At 44.5% G+C, this 21,053-nt stretch overlaps 1 protein-coding gene across 3 annotated transcripts in view; it reads right to left on the bottom strand.

The window, feature by feature from the left end:
• The window catches only part of SH3PXD2B (SH3 and PX domains 2B), a 103,677-nt gene extending 88,309 nt beyond the window's left edge, over positions 1-15,368 (bottom strand). Inside the window, exon 1 of one of the 3 annotated variants that reach the window (XM_083726134.1) lies at positions 15,252-15,368. Coding sequence is in view for 2 of the 3 variants with exons in the window: in XM_083726132.1 (XP_083582258.1) it covers positions 13,955-14,194 (240 nt within the window). In the remaining variant the exon portion in view is untranslated. Of the gene's footprint in view, positions 1-13,954; positions 15,154-15,251 lie in introns of those variants that run through there. The other 2 variants (XM_083726132.1, XM_083726133.1) reach the window with 2 other exon arrangements.
• Positions 15,369-21,053: the final 5,685 nt, after the last annotated feature.

Genomic DNA, 21,053 nt, shown 5'->3' with positions numbered 1-21,053 from the left:
GGACTGAGTTTTTAAAAAATTGGTGCTCAGCTGCAACTGCAGGGAGTAATGTACAATCACTGCTATAGGGTGGGGTGGGGCGAACGCTTCATCCACGCTCCCCTGGAACCTTCAGGGTTGTGCTGCTGGGAAACATTTTGGTTTGATCTTCCTAATGGATGCTCAAGGTAAATGAAGCCCCACAATGAAGAACCCTCACGCAGGCAAAATTAATGTATCTGACGTTGTTTCACAACTGTTTGTTTGCTTGTTTAACACATTTCTATACAGCTTAATCATTCCCATTTCTAAGTAGTTGCTTTCATCGATATCTATGACTAGCAGTTTGATATCTTTCATATACATTGTCTGTAGCCACAAATTTGAGTCTTTGGACAGGGACAAGAGCACACCTCGCTTCATTATCATCTAAATTTGGCTTCCGGTCCCTGCACACAGACTTAAGTAAATTTATCACCAACACTACAATCCCAAAGGCCCAAGTGCAATGGCGGCACAGAACGGACAGGGGTTAAAAGCATCAGGAATACGCTCCCTGTGAATGTTCTTCAGAGTTAGCTAATTCCCACCCACTTGCAGAATTTACTGCCCTGGGAAAACTGGTAAATATTTAGAGATCGCAGGCTGTTAGTCTTGGCTGTTGGCCATGCCAAACAACAGCCATATCTTCTCCTGGGGTTCTGCTGCTGTCACTGCTTTCCTCTGTTTGCTCACCTCTTGGGAAAAAGAGCATGTTGCATCCAATATTTCTTGTGTCTAAGAATCTGAAACCACTTTACTCAGCCTTGCTAGCTATTTAGGGGTGGACTGACTTGGGGCAACAAAGTTTTCCCCACAGTACCATGAGTTCACATCCCTGAGAAATAAAAAGTTCCAGTGCCACAAGGCTTGGTTTCCCAGGCATGAGAGCGCCTTAAAACAAACACTATAAAAGGCACCTTATTTTACATAGAGAAGCAGAATATAAGTTGAGAGTAAGCAAGGGCCTCAGCAATACAGATTCATAAGACAGTAATGGGCAGCCTCAAACCCTCCAGATGCTGTTGCACTAAAACTCCCTAATCATTGGCCATGTTGGCTAGGACTGATTTGAACTGTAGTCTAATCTTTAGGGCCACAGGTTCCCCAGCCCTGGTCTAAAGAGAAACATGGACAACCCATCCTCAAAGCTATCCCCACTTTCTGCTAGCTCCTGCCAGAAACTTTCCTCTCTCCACCTCTTCCAAACTGCAAACAGCAGCTTCTCCTCCTCTATACACACACACACACACACACACACACACACACACACACACACACAGCTGTCATCCACTCCCTTCAGTTAACAAGAAATCACCCTCTCCAAGCCCTGATGGTCACAGGGAAGTTCCTGATGATCAGGAAGCCATCTCCTAATTATTAGCCTCCATGGCAACAAAGAAACATCAACAGTTCATCCTGGACTATTAACCAGCATTCTGACCAACAGAAGCATATACCACTATGTTTCTCTCTGATAAAGCTTCTCTGTATATTTTGTGAAAATACATATTAAATGTTAACTTTATTCCATCTCAAAGCTTTTGTTACTGGTTGAGCTTACCTATGCAGGTCACTCCCACCTCAGACAGGGTCACAAAAATGGAACCTCTACTGGGAGCCTGCAGCTTATTTCATTCTTTCCTTTTGCTCTCCTCCCCCTGAAGCTGCAATAACAATTCTGGAGTGACTCCCATGTGCAGAAGGACCACCATCTGCTTGGAAGTGGGACCTATAAACTGCACTTGATTACATACTTCTCCATGGCTGGTATTCCAGTACAGTTACAAGAACAGCTCAACCACTTTTGCTACCTTCTCCACAAATCCCTGAAACATCTCCCCCTGCCCCAATGTACACACAACCTTCTGTTTCTGCATCCATTCTATTTCCCAGGCTACCCCCATCTCCTCCACTCCTTTCTCTGTTGCACCTACACATTTAACATTAGTCCTGTTGTAATCAAGTCCCTCTCTATAACTTTTTCTTCTCCTGCTCTCCATTCTTTGCCTTCAATGGCCAAAATCACATACAAAGCTCCCCTTAGCAACAGGTATCAGATGCTCCATGCTGTATATTGCTGAATTCCATGTCTGTGTGTGCGCAACACACACACACACACACACACACACACACACGTATATAAAGAGACTAGGAATGCATCAATTCCCATTTGAAGGAAAAGAGCACCCCTGAAGAACTGGTCCAGCTTAGCCCCAATCCTTTACAACCCTAGCAAAGATACCATTTCGAAAACCCCAAATAGGAAGTCAAAATTATCGCTTTTGCAAGATGGATGTGTATTTCTCACTCTCACACACACTTTTCTCTCCCCCACCCTCCAGTATTGTATTGCAATCTCTTACTTTCCCAGGTTTTGTTTAACTACTCTGAGCTTTAAATAAAATCAGTCCCCTGTAAGTAGTTTCCACAAATCTGATTAAAGTCTCATGAGAATAGGCTTGAAATACAGGCAGCATAAAGAAGGGAAAGCAACAAAGATATACAGGCTTTTCCAGCCCCAGTAGAAGGCTCTCTCCCTCTCTCTCTCTCTAGGCAGGCTGCCAAAAGTGATCCATTACTGAAATGCTATAGAATGCTTAGCGAGCCAGAACTTCTGGGGGCCAAAGACCTAAATGATGTCATGCTGGCTGCTTTGCGGCAAGCCCTTTTGGTGAACCAAGTGCATCTTGGGAGTCCTCTAGAGGAAATGGAACACTTTATTAGCCAGAGATTGCCTCTGCATGCTTGATCATACTGCAGAAGGGGACTGTGTGTCTGATTTGCACATCCCAGGAAGACGTTAAGAAAGAAGGGGAACTTTCCCAGCAACCTTTTAACTAATCATTCCATGATCAGTATGACTCATGCACACTGAAATCGTGGATTGGCCCACACACTCACCATTTTGATAATTTCATATGCATAGTGGGACACTGAAGCTGAATGAGGTAACTAGCCACCTGCTCAAAGCAGAATCCAATGCACGGCAAGAACACACATACTTCACACCACAAATTTCACCATCCTCATGTCCTGCTTATGTGCTTCCCATAAGCATTTCATTTGTTACTGTGGAAATAGAAGGCTGAACTAGACAGGCCTTTGTCTGATCCAGCCGGGCTCTTCTTACATCTAAAGGAAGGCTCCCTTGTTGAAAACCCAATGTCCTAACATCAGATCACCATACCAGCTATGATTTCTAGGTAGAAGGAAAAATCAACTGGCTAATTTGTAGGGCTTGCTTATCAGTAAGAATTGGAAATTCCCCCCCCCCCCTGCTTTTTGGGTCAAGTATCCACTATAGAGATGAGTATTCTCGTCACAAAACATTTTCTACCCACACCCATTTATATGGATGGGAAAATGCTGAGGAAGTGACCATAGCAAAAGGTCAAAATAGAACAAAGGTACTCCATAAAGTTTTCTTCAAATGGACAACTTAAGTCTGAGCTGTACCAAATATTGACCTGTGATCCAAAGAACTGGGCAACAAGTTCTACAGGCCTAAGGGAGCTTCAGGGCCCCATTTCCTTAAGGGCAGTATCCTGTCCCATGTTGCATGGCAGTTGGCTTCTTTAAATGGAGGGGAGCAATAAGGCATGGATTTTACTGGGTACAGGTGATCCCTGGGAGACACATCTGAAGTAGCCCTCTATTCACAGTCACCATCTATTCTTAAACAGTTTTATATAGAGCTTGGGTTGGTGTAGTAATAATAATTTATTTCATACACTATGGACAAATGTTTCTGACTCCCAAATGTTGACCAATGCTAAGAACAAAATAATTTACCACCACCAATTATGATGCTGAAAAAATTGGGGAGGAAATAAACAGGGCTGGATTTTGTGCATGGAAGTTCTAGTCTTCAAAAGAAAGTCGTGGGCTCATCATTCTTTATCTCTTGAACCTAGTAAAAAGCAAAGTAAGGTAAAGGTAAAGGTATCCCTGTCTGTACGGGCCAGTCGTGTCCGACTCTAGGGTTGCGCGCTCATCTCACTCAAGAGGCCGGGAGCCAGCGCCATCCGAAGACACTTCCAGGTCACATGGCCAGCGTGACGAAGCTGCAGCTGGCGAGCCAGCACCAGCGCAGCACACGGAAATGCCATTTACCTTCCCGCTATAAAGTGGTACCTATTTATCTACTTGCACTTAAGAGTGCTTTCGAACTGCTAGGTGGGCAGGAGCTGGGACTGAACGACGGGAGCTCACCCCGCCACGAGGATTCGAACCGCCGACCATACAATCAGCAAGTCCTAGACACTGAGGTTTTACCCACAGCGCCACCCGCGTCCCTAAAAATAATAATCTGAACTCTACCCACCTGTGCCCTAAATGGCTTGGGACCACATTACCTCAGAAACTGCTCCCATAAGAATCTGCCTGGCACTTGGAGGCTCTGCTCTTACACTGGTGCCTTATGTGAATAATATGAAAATTAAAACGTGGTACGTTCTCCATGTATATTTCAAGGGGGGGGATCACTTTCAACAACATAAAATGCTACTAGGATTGATCTCCAACATAGATGGGAGGTGCTGTCTCTTGCTAATTATGTGTTTAATTTGTGGTTTTATATATAAAATATGCCTGTGCGTTATATTACAAACATTTAAAACATGATGGGCATTTAACCAAGTTGGGTTTTAAGAAGTCTTTGTATCGTCAAGCTTAACCCCTGACTAATTAAAACCTTGCTGCATATGGAGAAGGAAAATATTCTTCTGGGTGATAAGTCCTGGCTCAAAAGAATATTGTTCCTCACAGATACCTCCTTGTATGATCTCATCTATATAATACAATTCCCTCCCAATCTTCCATGTCCCTTCACTAGCTGTAGCAACCACATATTGAAGGAAAGGGGACTGGGGAAAAATAGCCAAAAGGAAAACTGCCAAGAGTGACAAGCTGCTAGTGAAATGTAAATGGTATCTGTCCAACTGTAACAGAGCTGTCAGAGAGAGGGGGGGAAAACCCTCAAAGCAACTGAATAGGGAGAAATAAAACCCAGCGAGTCACAACCCCCATCTCCACTCTTGAAGCCACATGATTCTTTCAATATGAACTTGCACCAGAAGTCAGGGGGAATTTACCAAGTTCATCAGATGTGGCATCACTTAGCATTATCAACAGGGGAACCAGAACCTTCTAGCAAGAGCAGAGCTGGTGGTCTTGAGACAAACCAGGCGGTAAGAGGAAGACACACCACAGGAGTCCAACAGGACTAGAGTCTAACCAAAGTTTACATTGAGGGGTATTGTTTTCTTCTTCAAATACTTTCAGTTTATTGGCAACCACATCTTGCAAAACAAGTACATTTTAAGTGTGCACAAGTGGGTTTAGAAAATAAAATTTGACTTTATCAGTGACTGGGGGATAAATGCAGGGCAAGCCATGGAAATTGTGGATCAGGGATCCCATGTTTCATTTGGAAGACAACCCCTCCATTTTTCTGCCTCTTTAGAGATAGGAAAGCCAGAAGAGTAATGCTCCCATCTGTACTCACATTTCTGAATTTTCATGGTAGCAGCTTTGCAGCATGTTTCAGGACCAGATGTAAGTTTACACAATGCCAGTACTGTTAGATAAGGCACCAGGCCACATCTCATACCTTCCTATACTACCAAATGATAATCCGATGCCTGGCATGGCTCAGCATTGAACAACTGCCTAAATCACCCAAAGTCGACATTACAAAGCACCTATTGGGGGGTGTCTTCAACTCACCTTATAGTCATCGACCTAAACAAAAGAGGATATCATGTAAGCAATTTCTGCACATGTACCAATTCATGAGCCAATATGCCTTCAGATGAGTGCTAACACACAAGTCCAGCCACTTGTAATTCATATAGTGCAGTGGTTTGGTTGTACGTTACAGGAAATACCAATGTATTTCAATGTAATAGAATCAGCAATGTTGTGCTGACCAGTCACTGCCCCCAACTAAAAAGCTGCAGCTTGGAGCAGTGCATGCATAATCTTACAAAAGGAGTGCTTTATCTGTCCTCATATTTTAAAAATAAAGATTTCAATCACTTACTTTTCTCATCCATCATTCATTACTGGTCTGGCATCACTAGCAAACTCCATTACTAAGACATCCATCAAGAGCTTATTTCCAATGCATTCATCTACTTGCTAGCATTATTAGAAGAAAAACTGTTAACAGCTACAAAAAGATGTAACCCTTTGTCAGCTGTAGAAGAGAAAAATGTTCGTAACAATTCCCAATAACACTAGAAGTCTAGCATTGCCAATCTTCTGGTCCAACCACACCAACATATGTCACTTCGCACTGGCTTCTAGCTCATCTCTAAATTCAGAGTCAGATTAGCACTTCCATTTTGTAAGTTGTGGAGCAGTATGTTGTGGTATCTATACTTCTTTTAACTGTATTCCTGAACCCTGGCCCCATGTAAGGGTTCCTATAGAAAAGGAACCAGCTTACTGATATTTTTGTAAAGAAGAAAGTGTCTTGTGCTTTATTTACTGTGTTTGAGAGGATTAAGGGCACAGACATAGGATAACAGGCCTTGTACTCTTAACACACACCCTTTCCCTTCAAGTCTCAGCAGTTGCATGCACACTGCAAACAAGTGCAATAGTCCTCTTTTTGAGGTTGCCACTGAGAAATCCAGGGATTAATCAAGATCAGTTGGAGCCATGGTACTAATTCAGGAGTGAGGAACCTTTGGTTCTCCAGATGTTTCTAAACTACAACTGCCATCAGCGCTGGCAAGCACGGCCAATGGCCAGGGATTATAAGAGTTGTCATTTGGCAACATCTAGAGGACCAAAGGTTTCCCACACCTGTACTAAATAGTTCACTTTTGCCTTCCTCCTCCACACTTACACTCCTCCCAGACTCAATCAATATCTGTCTTCAGACTGTCAGTGGCATAGCGTGGGGGGTGCAGGGGGGGCCGCCCGCACTGGGCGCAACATCTGGGGGTTAGGGTTAGGGGGCGCAAATCCACGGGTTAGGGGGCGCAAATTACTTGCCTTGCCCCGGGTGCTGACAACCCACGCTATGCCACTGCAGACTGTTAGGCAACCCAAGGAAAAGTTCAGATCCCTAAACACAAAGCTGACCCATTGCGCAAACAGGTGTTGACCCAATCATCAACCATGAGATGAGAGAAAAAGGTTAAGTTCATTATGAAACACAGATTTGATATCATAACTCCACTAACTAGATGCAACAAGCTCATTTGAAGCAGGTTTCTCCAAAGCTGAGGGGATGTGGGGAGGAGGAAGAAACAACAGTTACATGCAACTCTGCCCTCTGTTACAGCCGCCACAGAGATAAATGAGGACAGAAGCAGATTCTCAAACATCAGATCTTCCGAGCACTCAATAAATGAATAGCAGAAGTTACTCAAGGCCACACTTTCCTCAGCCTTTTCTCAGAGAACCAGTCTCCCCATTAGTGCCCCACAGCTGAAAATACAACTTTCCATAGAATTAAGTTAAGTGCAATTGTCTGTCTGTCTAGGGGCGGGGTGGGGGGAATGCACAGGTCATTTCTAGGTCAGACTATGACACTCTGAAAGTAGGGAGTTTTCCAAACTCATGAATAGTAAGAAACTGCCTTCAGGGAAGAGAAAGACAGGTCTGTGCTCAAAGTAGTTGAGGAGGCCTAACAGGCCTATTTACGGTTGGCTCCAACCTCACAGAAAGAGCCTTGTAGGTAGCCAACAGCAAGATGACTCAGCCTCTCCACTTATTGTGTAAAAATAGGTTTGGAGTGTATATAATTAACTGTCTTTGGGAATCTGTCTTGTTCTTATGTACAGATTCAGGGGCAAACACTGTTCTTTTTCACTTCAACATTAATCTACGTTCACAGGGTTTCAGAAACAGAGACATGATTTTCTTTAAAATGCGTTTATTCCTCCAACGAATTGAAGGCAGCAGCTTACAACATTTGTCCTTCTTCCGCTTTTTAGCCAAGCAACTTCCCAGTGTGGTAGTTTTGGCTGAGAGACAGTGTGCCTGGCAATGGCCACACAGTGAGCTTCATGGCCGAAAGGTTAGTGCAACTACATTGTCCAACTGGGCAACTGGGCACAGAGATGGTTACAGGCTGCCTGTGTGTACAAACTGGTCTATCATCCTCCATGTGGTCACCGTATGCATGTACAACTGTCCATGATCAAAGGGGGGGGGGGGGAGAGAGAGAGAGGGAGGGAGAGAGAGAGAGAGAGAGAGAGAGAGAATGGCCTTGAGATTCTTTCCCATTCCAAGCTCTCTCTGAACAATTCTAATTATTGTGCTCTGGAATTGTGCTCTGGAATCACTGGAATGTCACCAGTGAATAAACAGTGCATGTACCAAAGTAGGAAGATCTCATTGCAGGTGACCTCTTAATTCACAGACAAAGCCTCTTAGATAAGAATATGTTTGGAGATGTCTTCTATCTGTAGGTAGATGGTATAATCACATCAATTTAATTGTGTGTGGGGTGGGTGTGAAGGTTTCAAAGTCTCAGAAACAAAACACCATTGGATTCCAGAGACAAAAGAAGACTCCTAAAATTGCCCTTTATTTTCACACCTGCCCTTCAAAAGATGGAAATACATGGCAAGCTGAAAAACTACGGATTCCAAAGGAAATCTCATCCTTTATTTTCATCCACTGGGACGAGTGGAAAGCATATGTGAACATTTAAAAACAGGGTGAAAGACTCCTAGCTCAGGTAGAAGATAAAGAACAAAGGTCTAGTCTTGGTGTGTAAAGGTCAGCAGCAGCCAATTTCAAATCAACCACAACACAATATATTCCTGCAAAGGTTGTCAGAGCTGAATTACAGAATCATAAGTTCATTCTCTTTTCAAGGGCTAAAAACTTTTAACTGTTAAAGAATCATCTAAGGAATCAAATGAGAGCAAACATATTTGTGGTGGATATTTTCCATTGCTGGAAGAAGAGGAAGGCTCACAGTTGCCAAGAGGGAAGGCAGCCTTTAATCCTTCACTTAGAGCAGTACTGTAATTTGAAAAGGAATTATGACATCACCAACCATTTTCATGCTACTCCAAAAGGGAGAAGTCAGTATTTTTTCCATCATAAATAACTGGAGGAAGGGCAAGACAGAAAAAAAGATCTGTGTAAATAACAATGAGCCTCAGGCCTAGTTCACACAATATATTCTTGCTCCGTGCAAACAGTCCCAGGTATGCAGTCAAAGAGCTGAACTTGTCTGAAGGAACTCATTGGATATATATGGCCAGCAGAAATCTTTGGACAGATCTACATGCTATAAAATAAATATAGGCTCTAGAGCCACCATATCATTATTATCCTTATTTGCCTTGTAATACTAATTGGGGGGGGGGGAGGTATTTGCAGGTGAGAACCAGCACAGAAATATGCTTAACCCTTTCCGTGTTCATCAGTTCTCCTCTGCAAATGGTTCTCTCTCTCTCTCTCTCTCTCTCTCTCTCTCTCTCTCACCACCCACCCACCCACTTTTAGTACATTGCCCCCCCCCCCAGCAGTGCTGCCCAATTGGAATCAACACTGATTAAGATTTTTTTTATAATTTAAAAAAAAGTGAGGAAGAAATTGACAGGGCAGAATTCCTATTCCCACCCCAATTTTCCCATCGCAAGTGCTGTTTGAGAACACACATTGGCTAGCATGAAGTGTATTTCCCATCTTAATATTTGCTTCTAAAATCCAAAATCACAATTAACCACGCTGAGGCATCTGGTGAGCAGATGGAAACCAAATGCTTGACTAGATGGATATTTTGGTCTGATCCAAGAGGGCAGTTTGTGTGCAAGCTGATTTTTCATAACACACAAACCCAAGTATGCAGGTTACACACAGCAAATGCACTCAGTGGAAACCCACAACTTTGGTTTGGGCCTTGGTAGTCAAGCAAAGATTGGTTGTCAGGACCTTCCCCTTAAGCACACTCTGGTGCATTTTCGCACAGGAGTCCCATTGTGTTCACTGGTGCTTACTCCCATAGGGGATTGCAACACAAGTTCCAGACCTCACACTGCATCTTACTGGGAGTTTAGGTACAAGCTCCTTTTCCTCTTCCACCTCCAAACTTTCAGAGCTGGGAAAGGGGACTAAGGAATTAATCTACTCAAAGGAAGGAGGGAGTGCAAATTACAAAGCTGGTTTCTGCAGTAGCAACCATGGCATTTGAATTGACCAAGATACAAACAACTGCCCAACCCTACAGTCAGCTAGAAAGCAGGACTGCCTCATTTAAACAACAACAAGTCGTTAGGGTATGACAGCGTTTTTCAACCAGTGTGCTGTGGCACCCTGGGGTGCCTTGAATGATGATCAGGGGTGCCGTGGGCCACACTGGCCTCCATCCCTCTTTCCTTCCCTCCCTGCTATGATGCCCTCTCTTGTCTCTGCCTCCCAAAGGCTTGCACAGCTGTTTGTTGCAGCAGCCCTGGCTATAAGCTCCGTAGGTGAATGGTGCCTCTGGGAGACACCTCTCTTTGGGGCGGGGGTCAGCTCAGAGACAAGGGACGGCTGCCCCGAGGACTCCCAAGGAAAGGGGAGAGAACACTCCACAAGGGAGGGTGTTCAAAAAAGGGTGAGAGGCTGTCAGCTCTGCAGGCAAGGGGTGACATAACTGGGCTCCTGAGCCCCACAGGGGTGCCACAGAAAGAATGTAATTGGTTAAGGGAGCCGTGGACTCAAAAAGGTTGAAAACTTCTGGGGTATGATAATCAAATCTGATAGACTGATGTCTATCTGAACTGAAGAGCTATACCAAACTGATTCACTTCGCCTATCCTTCATTACAGGCAACAATTTCTCGTTGATTTTCCTTCTGATTTAAAGGATTGACTTTTCCCAAATGTCTCACTTTTTCTCTTATGTGTAAGAGCCCACCATCTTTCCCCCCTTTGATTATGCATTTTCTCCATACTATGATGTCCAGACAGAACTAGAACACAGCTAAGAGCATCTCTATCTGTAGTCACTGGCAGATCCTTCCAAAGATTAAAAAAACCTATTCCAGTCAACTCAGGAATGTATTTCAAAGGATGAATGTGGCCAGCACTATAGCATCATTTGGTGCAAAGGCAGCATTCAGTTTTAAGAAACAAAAGAAATTATCCATAGTGAAGAGTAAAAGCAAGACCTAACTCTGCCCCAGTCTAATAAGATACATAAAGTAATGTCATGTTATAAGCATGGTATTTTAAAAAGCAAGCATTATAAAAAGCAGCAGCAATCTAGTAGAAGAGGCTTTTAAATGTGTTTGTGGAAGGGGGTATTGCTTTGTTGTATTTGTTTTAATTATTTCCTGGTGTTTATACTTTGTATTTTTATCCTGTGAACCACCTTGAGATCTTGTGAGGAAGGGTGGTATACAAATCTAATTAATTAATTGATAATAATCATCAATAGGGATGCGGGTGGCGCTGTGGGTAAAACCTCAGGGCCTAGGACTTGCCGATCACATGGTCAGCGGTTCAAATCCCCGCGGTGGGGTGCACTCCCGTCGTTCGGTCCCAGCGCCTGCCAACCTTCGAAAGCACCTCCGGGTGCAAGTAGATAAATAGGGACTGCTTACCAGTGGGAAGGTAAACGGCGTTCCGTGTGCTGCGCTGGCTCACCAGATGCAGCTTTGTCACGCTGACCACGTGACCCAGAAGTGTCTGCGGACAGCGCTGGCTCCCAGCCTATAGAGTGAGATGAGCGCACAACCCTAGAGTCTGGCAAGACTGGCCCGAATGGGCAGGGGTACCTTTACCTTTACCTTTAATCATCAATATTTTTAAGCAAGTAGAATCTCATCTCCAACTAGAGTTCTAAAGCCAGTTCTAAAGCACATGTCTGCAACTGCATTTTGGCTGAAATCCTAAACATATTTAACAAGGAGTATAATCTACTGGACACAATAGAGTTTATTGGCATAGGATTGTACTGTAGATCATCCCCACTACAGTACTTGTTTCCTTTGTTTATCTTCCTCTCCCCACCCGCTTCCCTGTGTTGCCTTCTCCACTATCAAAATTCGGCAGATTATCGCTGTGATGCAGTGGTTAGAGCAGCCCTCCCCAACCTGGTGCCCTCCAAAGGTTTTTGGACTGTAAATCCCCATCACTCCTGACTACTGGCTGTGCTGGCTAGCACTAATGGGAGTTGAGAGTCAAACAACATCTGGAGAGAACAAAGTTGGAGCTCAGAGACCAGGTTCAAATTCTTTCTTAGTAGCTGATTGAGTGGCCTCTGCCAAGTCCATCTCTCTCTCTGCTTGCCTAGCCTAACTCACAGTTACATTGTGGTGATAAAAATGGGGAACCCTGTACACCACCTTAAGCTCCTTTGGAGAAAAGTGGGATATAAATGCAATAAAATAAAAGGTCAGATTGTTATGACATTCTAAAGCAAAGCATATACTAGTGACAATTGTTGCTGAGAACAGTATAAATAAATGAAAACTATCACAGTATCATAGTTTTTTTATCTCAAAATGGCAAGGGAGGGATCATTACATCATTAGAGGTAGGTATAGTTAAAGATTGCTGCACCAATTTGTACAGTATAAGAGGATATGGAATTAAAAGACCTGCATTTTTTACTCATGTTTCATCCTATGCTACCATTCACTCCTTGTTCTCCTCTGCATCCTCCTGGCTGCCTCCTACTTAACTCACTTTTTCATTATTCTCAGAAACAATCAGGTTCCCATATGTGAAGCACAACCTTCCATCTCTGCTGTCTCTATTTGCACAGTCTCACCCCTCCGGCTCCTAATATGTTTGTGTGTGTGTGTGTGTGTGTGTGTGTGTGTGTGTGTTGTGAATGAATTAAACATTGCTATAGATTCTTTAACAGAGTTGCCAGTCAACTCTTTGGGTAGAGACTGTGTTCCTTCGCAATCTATAATGCACGAAATATTTGTGTTAAGGATTCAGCACAGAACAGGCAGGATATTAAAAGTGGGAGAACAGACCCTGCAAGAAGGGGAGGTGGTTGCTATTCAGCAGGCATACCCCAGTTTAGTGAAAATGACAAGCTGCAGCACCCAACCTGCCAGTCACCAGCCCCAACGGATACACACTCCAAACAGAATCTGACAGTTCTGACACATTGCAGCCAGGTTCCCACAGCCTTACAATGCTTGTAAAGCATAGCGGGCACAAAAGTAGGGAGTACCAGAGGTCTTCTCGCCTGGGGTAGATTGAAATCTGAGCAAACTTCTCACACACCCTACAGATGCACTTCTAGGCTGCTGAACACAAATCTGGCAGGAAAGCCACTACTTTCCTTTCTGAGAAAGAAGAAACCCATGTAGATTTCTCTGCCAGGAGAGCAGCTGCTCTCCAGATCCCCTCCAGCAGTTTAAATTTCCAAGCAAACCATTAAAAGCAAACGCCAAGGGAGACTTATGCTTGCCCATCCCACGATGGGAGCCGTCCAGAGCACTGGCCAGAGATTTAAAGTGACGGGCTGGTCAACATGCACAATCCTGCCTTTGTAATGTCAATGCTGGTGAAAGAAAAGAAAGAGCCAGGCGGCAAGAACTTCCTGCCTGGCTTGCTAGGAAGTTGCAGTGTGTGCACAGACAGACTATTCCAGCTACAACATGCACTCACAGTTGATCCAGGAGGGAATGGAAGAGACCGCACAGAAGCGGCTGCGGGGAGGCGACCCCATCGCCTCTCTGCTAGCTAGTGAGCTGCAGCCAACGCCCCCCCCCCCAAAAAAAAAACACGCAGGGGGAAGATGCCCGTGCGAAATCCCAGCAAAGCAGCTGTATCAAGGGCAGCAGATCTGTCCCAGCATGTGAAGAAAATGAACGGCTGTAGTCCCACAACATCTGGGGACCCAAGGTTGAGAAACACTGGGCTAGAGGATTTCAAGGCGCTCTCAGCAATTCTCCCCACCCGACCGCGGGTTACACTTACACACAAACACACATGCCACGCTCACTCACATAGTGTTTGTTGGGAATTCGCCGCTTCTGCACGTCCAGCACCTTCACCTCCAAGATACTCTTCCGGGGCATAGCGCTGGTCCTCTGCAACCCGAACCCCAGAAGCAAGTAACAAAATAAAGCGGGAGGGGGGAGGGAAGGAGTGTAAATCTCGGAGACGGGTAGAGGGGAAGATAAGACGAAAGAAACCCCTCCTCCGGGAGGGTCGGCGCAGCCAACGCTCCTGGATCCAAAGCGCATAAACTTTTAAACGCAGCGGTTGCAGAGATTGCGCTGCTAAGGGATGAGCGAGCTTGAGCCCCACAGCACCCTCGGCGCCTGCCTGTGTCCCCCCCTTCCCCTTTCTTGCTTCTGCTTCCTCTTCCTCCTCCTCCTCCCCCCCAGCTCTACCCCCTTCGCTCTTTCCCTGGCCAGAGTTTGCAGATGCAGGAGGGCTCCTCCCAGCCCATCCCTGCCAAAGCAGCCTATCCCACTCAGGCGCAGGCGGTGTGGTTATGGCGCTCTCTGATCCAGCCCCGCTCCCCGGGCTTCTTAAAGGGCCACGACCACCGTGCGGCTCGCCAGCGCTTTCAGGCCAGGCACGCAGAAGCGCCTCTCCGCGCCATGCCTTTCGCTTGTGCCGCTGAGAATGGGGGGTGCTTTGGGGGGCAGAGGCGCAACTTTTCAGCTGTGGCCGGAAGACCGGTGGGAAGTTGGAGCTGGGCGGCAAATCCACACGCTCCTGCCCACTGCCAGTAACACAACCAACCCGCGCACGATCCTTGCCTTTCTTTCACGTCACCCATAACCAAGAACAGCAAGGGGGAAATAGAGGGACTAGATTAATATGAGGAGCGAATCTTTTCCACACAATCCCAAGGACCATTTTAACCTCCATTTGACCCCCCAACTCGATCGCCTCTCTCTCTCTCTCTTTGTGAAGTGAAGGAAGAGAGCTCGAAAGCAGCCGAGGTCAAACGCAGGCGTCGCCTTTTTCTCAGAAGAGGAAAAGGCACCAATTAATCCTCGTCTGAATCTGGAATTGCCACACTTTAAAACGCTCCTTGTCGCGACAGGAGGCGGCGCAATTGGTTCCCGAGGGAGGCCGAAGGTCGCCTTCGAGCCGTCGTCGCATAAAGCATTTTGAGCTCCTTTTCCACAACTCTCCCTCCTATGGAGTAAATATCCCCTTGCAAAACTTCGCCCCCTCTCCTGTCCCCCCCGGCTTCAACTTTACACGCTTGTCCCGCCCCCATAAAGAGGGCGCGTGGGTCTTGAGGGGTGGATTCAGCAATCCCACCCGCCATTGTGCACTCACCTAGGGGATCGTGTTGGGATCTGTAGGGAGAGGGTGCGTGAGGCCTTGGGAGATTAAAAAGCATGGCCCCGAAACATAAGCCAGCTCCCTCAGCTGCTGTGCAATACAAGAGGACAACGACTGGTTCCAACGCTGGATCTAGACGCATCAAAAGAAGCGTTTCAGTTTAAAGCGGCATAAATTTAAACGGGGAAAACAGGTAGAGAAAAAACGGACTCCGCGTCGCCATCTGGTGGCACAATGTTATACCGCACATACAACGCATATAAATCGCTTTTTCTTTACCAGTCTAGGTGAGTCTTGGCTGTGCTGAACTGCTTGAGAGGTGGCATGTCTGTCTGCACCTTGGCAGGCAATTTAGGCTACAGTGAATCTAGCAGCTATGCCATCAAGGTTGGGGGGGGGATCTGTGAGGCTGTGGCAACAAGTGCTCAAATAACTGAAGGTAATGAGCCAGGAGCCTGATAAGATTTTGGTGAAGACTGAGAAGGCGATAAACTTCCTGCTTGAAGATATGAACTGTAAATGCATTCCTATTGATGGCTTCACTTTGTGACAGAAGGCTCTCAGCCTCTAGGTACTCTCCCAGCCTTTTGCTGAGGATGGGCAGCCTGGGAAGGTGTTCAAAGCCAGCCCCAGTTGGCTTCAAAGCTTTAAGATCCACTTTGACGCAGAAAATGTGCACACAACTGATGCTGCTGCACTTGCAGACAAAGAAGATCAGCTAAGATCATGTACAGAAGACAAAGATGAGGATGATGGACAGGATATGCCAGCAAGCTGGAATCTGCATCAATTTGCTCCCCCAAGCACATGAAAACACATGAATGAATTGATTGCTGACTTTCATCCTACTATTGAACAGAGCCTCAAAATCGCACGCGGCTTTACAGACACTTTGAGACCTTATCCAGAAATGCTCCAGCTGTGAGACAACAGTGGCAGTTGCCAATCACCATCTTTCTCAGAACAAAAACAACCAGCAGCAAATCAGTTCACACAATCAACTTCTGAAGCTTAACCAAGGCTAACCATGTCATCTGCAAATCTCTATAGATTTCCAAAGCCTGTCTGATCATCTCCTGGAGCAATACCATGCTTGGAAGAGGATGACAACAACAACAACAACAATTTATTATTTATACCCCACCCATCTGGCTGGGTTTCCACAGCCACTCTGGGTGGCTTCTAACAAAATATTAAAATACAATAGTCTATTAAACATTAAAAGCTTCCCTAAACTAAGCAACACAGAAGAGGAGGAGGAAGAGGAAGAGGAAGAAGAAGAAGAAGAAGAAGAAGAAGAAGAAGAAGAAGAAGAAGAAGAAGAGGAGGAGGAGGAGGAGGAGGAGTTTGGATTTGATATCCCACTTTATCACTAGCCAAAGGAGTCTCAAAGCGGCTAACATTCTCCTTTCCCTTCCTCCCCCACAACTAACACTCTGTGAGGTGAGTGGGACTGAGAGACTTCAAAGAAGTGTGACTAGCCCAAGGTCACCCAGCAGCTGCATGTGGAGGAGCAGGGAAGCAAACCCGGTTCACCAGATTACGAGTCTACCACTCTTGACCACTATACCACACAGTCGTCATGCACCAGTTTTTGTGTGGCATTTTCTGTTTTTTAGAGGGTTGTTTTGACTACATACAATTTTGACTTTATGCACTATCCCTGGAATGTAATCCCCAAATAAATTGCAGGTTACCTGTACCCTCCACTGAGGGACTTGCCTGTGACACACAGGATGGCAACTAGTCACTACCCATTGAAGCCTGCAACAAATAATAAGAGTCTGTATCTACATGGTTCCTTCATATATTATAGATTAACAGTGTTCACTCAGCTCCACATAGTGTATGAAGCAGCTGTTAGTATCTTTCATGCAAGTTGTAAACTCACTAGGGACGTGCTGCTTCACCACAGGCCAAATAAAGTAATATACAGGGCCATGGAGGGGTGACTGGCCGCCTCCGGAATATTCCAGGACCTCCATCTGAACAGTCTGTTTCCATTAAAAGGTCTGTGGGCCTGTGACTTTAAAAATTCAGTATTAAGCACAGCTGAAACCAAATAAGGTGGGTCCTGAAAAAAATACACCTCAGGTGTCAAAAGGCTGGGGTAAATAAGTGCATCTTTAGCATTCCCTGAAAGCTGTCCAGTGAAGGTCGCAGACACACCCCTGTAGGAAGGAGTGCTGTGGGAATGCTTAGTTACATTTTAAAGTGAATTCAGATTTTGTGCTGGCACATCACTGACTTTCAGATTAATTGGATTCTCTTATAAACATCTCATCTATGTCCTTGGCAGCAGCTGAAACACATCACCCTTTCTTCAGCAGCAACAGCACTCAGTGCAGAACAGTGTAATTTAATATACAGCAAGTCATATCTCTATAACCTCTGTAGTTGCAGAGATTTAGTTCTGTTAGCATCCATTGGCACCAAGTAGTGTAATTGCTACTACCTCTATGAGTTGCTTTTGTACCAGTTTGGGGCCATTGGAAGGACTTGTGATCCAAGTGGTTTTTTTAAGAGCATTTGCAAATTACATTCCTACCAAGGGTCTGGTACCACTTGTATGGCATGTTATAAAATGTTAGGAAAGCCTTTGGTCAGAACTTTGCACAGCCTCCAATAACACATGGACAAAAATGGAGGAAGCAGCAATTGCATTGTTTGGGGGACCGTGTAAAGGCCACTGCACATCTGCATAGTAACAGGTTGGAAAGAAGGGTGGGAAAAGAGCCTTGTGGTGTGGTGTAGTATGAGGCACTGTGGCTGCATCATCTCTTAATGCCCTAGATGATTTTACAAAGTATAAGCAATGCAATAAACTTGACTTGAATTGTCCTTGAACTGTAACATTTGTACGAGCTTCAGTTTTAAAAGGACAGCTTTAAATTCTGGCAGACAGCCCTAAGGACTGTTATGTGTTTAACCCTGCCTGTCTCCTACACAACGACTGGAGAAAACTGGAGACACTCCCTATGTCAAGTAGAACTGCTATCCATTCTGGAATTTCAAATTTCAGTGCTAGCAAGTTTGGTGTTAGGGAGAAATGTTTTTCCCAGCTCAGACATAGGATGTACCGTAATGAATGGCATCTCTAATTTTAATTGGTCCAAGGAGCGCGCACACACACACACACACACACACACATATAAAATCAAGGTGGGGCTCTGGGGATTTACAAAAAAACTAGGCTCCCGTTTTTGTGTTCAGTCTACCTGATGTCTGAATAGGAGACAGATGGCCTACTCTTGAGATCTGGAGAGGTGAGAGAAGCCAATCAGAGTACCTTGTACTTTCTGAAATGGCCTCAGCTGGGGATAAGGAACCTAGTGCCCCTCCACAGGTTGTTGGGCCACAGCTCCCATTAGCTCCAGTCCACATGGGCAATTGTACTGGGGATTATGGAAATTTAGTCCAGCAATATCTGGAAGCCCAGAGTCCTCACCCTGGCCTAAAGCAACACTGCAATCAGTACTTTATTCAGATGCAAATGCAAGGGAATTTAACAGCAGACCCCCTGAGCATGTTTACTCAGAGGTAAATCCCATGGATTTCAATGAAATTTACTTCTTAGTAAGTGTGCATAACATTGCAGCATAAATGAAGCAAAAAGGAAGAGAACCTATTTTACAGTCATCATCATCTCCAGATGAGAACCTGGCAACTCTATCAGCCAATAACGCTGTACCATAAATTCCTGTGTCCTACACAACTCTTTCTGCAGGATATGGGAGACCTAACAAAGGAAAAATATGGTTTCACTAAAACATGGAAGACATACATTTGAACTTTCATTCTCACCTGCTTAGCTAAGAATTAAGGATGTTAACAGTATGCAGTACTTTGTTCTTATTAAACAAAATATGCACCATTTTGTTCAATGTATTTTTAATTAGTTTTCCCAACTTTCATACCACCTGCATACTCATCCATAACTATATCTTTCAACACAGGGTATTCATTAATTAATTAAATGAACATGTTAATTGCACTTAGGTAAAAGCTTCTGAAGTGTAAAATAACTGATTATAGACACTGGGTATTTAGTCGCATTTCTGCCATTATGAAGAAATCACTGTTTTTAACATTTGTTTCTATGAAACCTGACCAGTTTTGCAACAGCTTTCGGAGAATCCACAACACCCTTAGGCAGCTTATTCCAGTAGGGAATAAGGGTTAAGAACAAAAGCGTAAGATCAATCTACCTCCCTCTCTCTCTAGTTTAATACCACACAAACTCACTCACACATGCCTTTAGCCTTCGTTTGGTGACCAACATATAGTCAGCAGTCCCTTGGTTTGTTTTAATATTAATTGAGATTAATAATGTTTATCCTCACAGCAGCTTGTTAAAATAAATTCCCCTTGCATATCTCTGTCCTCCATCACAAAGCCACTCCAGTGCACCACTTATAAGAAAACTGGCGTGAGGCCAAGATAAAGCCAAAGATCAATGGGAAAGCACTTAAGCATCAGAATGCCTCACAGTGCTGATTAATCTGGATGAAATTTTATTTGTTAGAAGGACTGTCTTCCAACAGGGGTGGAAGCATCTGTGTGTATTAGTACCATCATATGCCTCCAGTATTTATGTTAACAAGCACCTAGACTCCAGGGTATATGGTACAGGAATTAGGATGTTCCCACTGCCTGTCAAAATTCATGTGCATTCGTTTTTTGTTTTGCATGAAAATTGCTTAATACTAATGTAGTGTTGTTGTATGGGCAGGGGAGGGGGCAAAAACATAGCTCTTTCAAAAAGGTTTTGGGTATAATCTTTTGTTTCATGGCTCGCTCAATTCTGCTCCAGTTTTGACAGCTGCTGTTGTTATTCTTATATAGTAATCTTGGGCGTCTTATGACTGTTAGCAAAAGTAGGTGAGATATGTTGCTTTTAAATATTGTATGTTTTCAGCTTTGTTTGCTGCCCTGGAAAATAAGGTGGGAGATAAACAAATAAATAAACAATCCACTTTACTTGCCTGTTATTGTATTGATAATAGTTTCGCAAGATATTTCTATCATACGGTTACCAGATTTTTTTCAATGAATCCGGGGACATTTTTCAACTTCAATGGATTTTGTATGGGGACTGATTTGTAAATCTAGGGACTGTCCCCGGGAAATGGGGATGTCTGGTAACCTTATTCTATCACTGTTGAAAGAAAAGTGCTCCTGGATGACTGCTATTTCATAAAGAACAAGGCAACAGGGGCTACAGAATGATGACCCTTTGCAGTAAATCAAGGTACTGTGCCCAACCATAACCACATACCTGAGAAAAAGCTAGTCTAAGATAACTCGTGAGACTGGCTTTAATATTCTCAAGTTGTCATAAAATCTCAGCTTATATTATCTAGTCAGAGGCTTCCTAGACACTTAAAAAAAAACAACCAACCTTAGCTGGTTTTCCATTAAAGTGCCCTCGTATGCAAGTGATTGTAAAAGCCTGTCATAGGGACTACACTTCAGCTACACGTGTACCTTGTGATTTTCTGGTAACATCAGTCGGTCTCTTTCTTTAGCATTATTCCACACTCTACCCCCTCAAAGAGAGGAAAACTCTGGCCCTCCTGTTCTTGTTGGGCTGCCTTTGTCAACTGTCCCAACCACCATGGGGATTGGCTAAGCATGATGGGAGCTTTAGTCCAACGAAATCCAGTGGGTCACAGTTTCCCCAGCTCTGCCCCACTGAGCAAAGCAAGCCTATGGAGATAGTTCTTTTCCACCAGCTCTCAGGGAGAGAATAGGATGAGAAATGGGGAAAGGGCATCAATTGCCATTTCTGAAAGG

The sequence above is a fragment of the Podarcis gaigeae genome, assembly GCF_964106915.1.
Source record: "Podarcis gaigeae genome assembly, chromosome: 2".
NCBI classification, from domain to species: domain Eukaryota; kingdom Metazoa; phylum Chordata; class Lepidosauria; order Squamata; family Lacertidae; genus Podarcis; species Podarcis gaigeae.
Note: the sequence above shows the minus strand (reverse complement) of the source record. Positions and strands in the feature narration are given on the sequence as shown.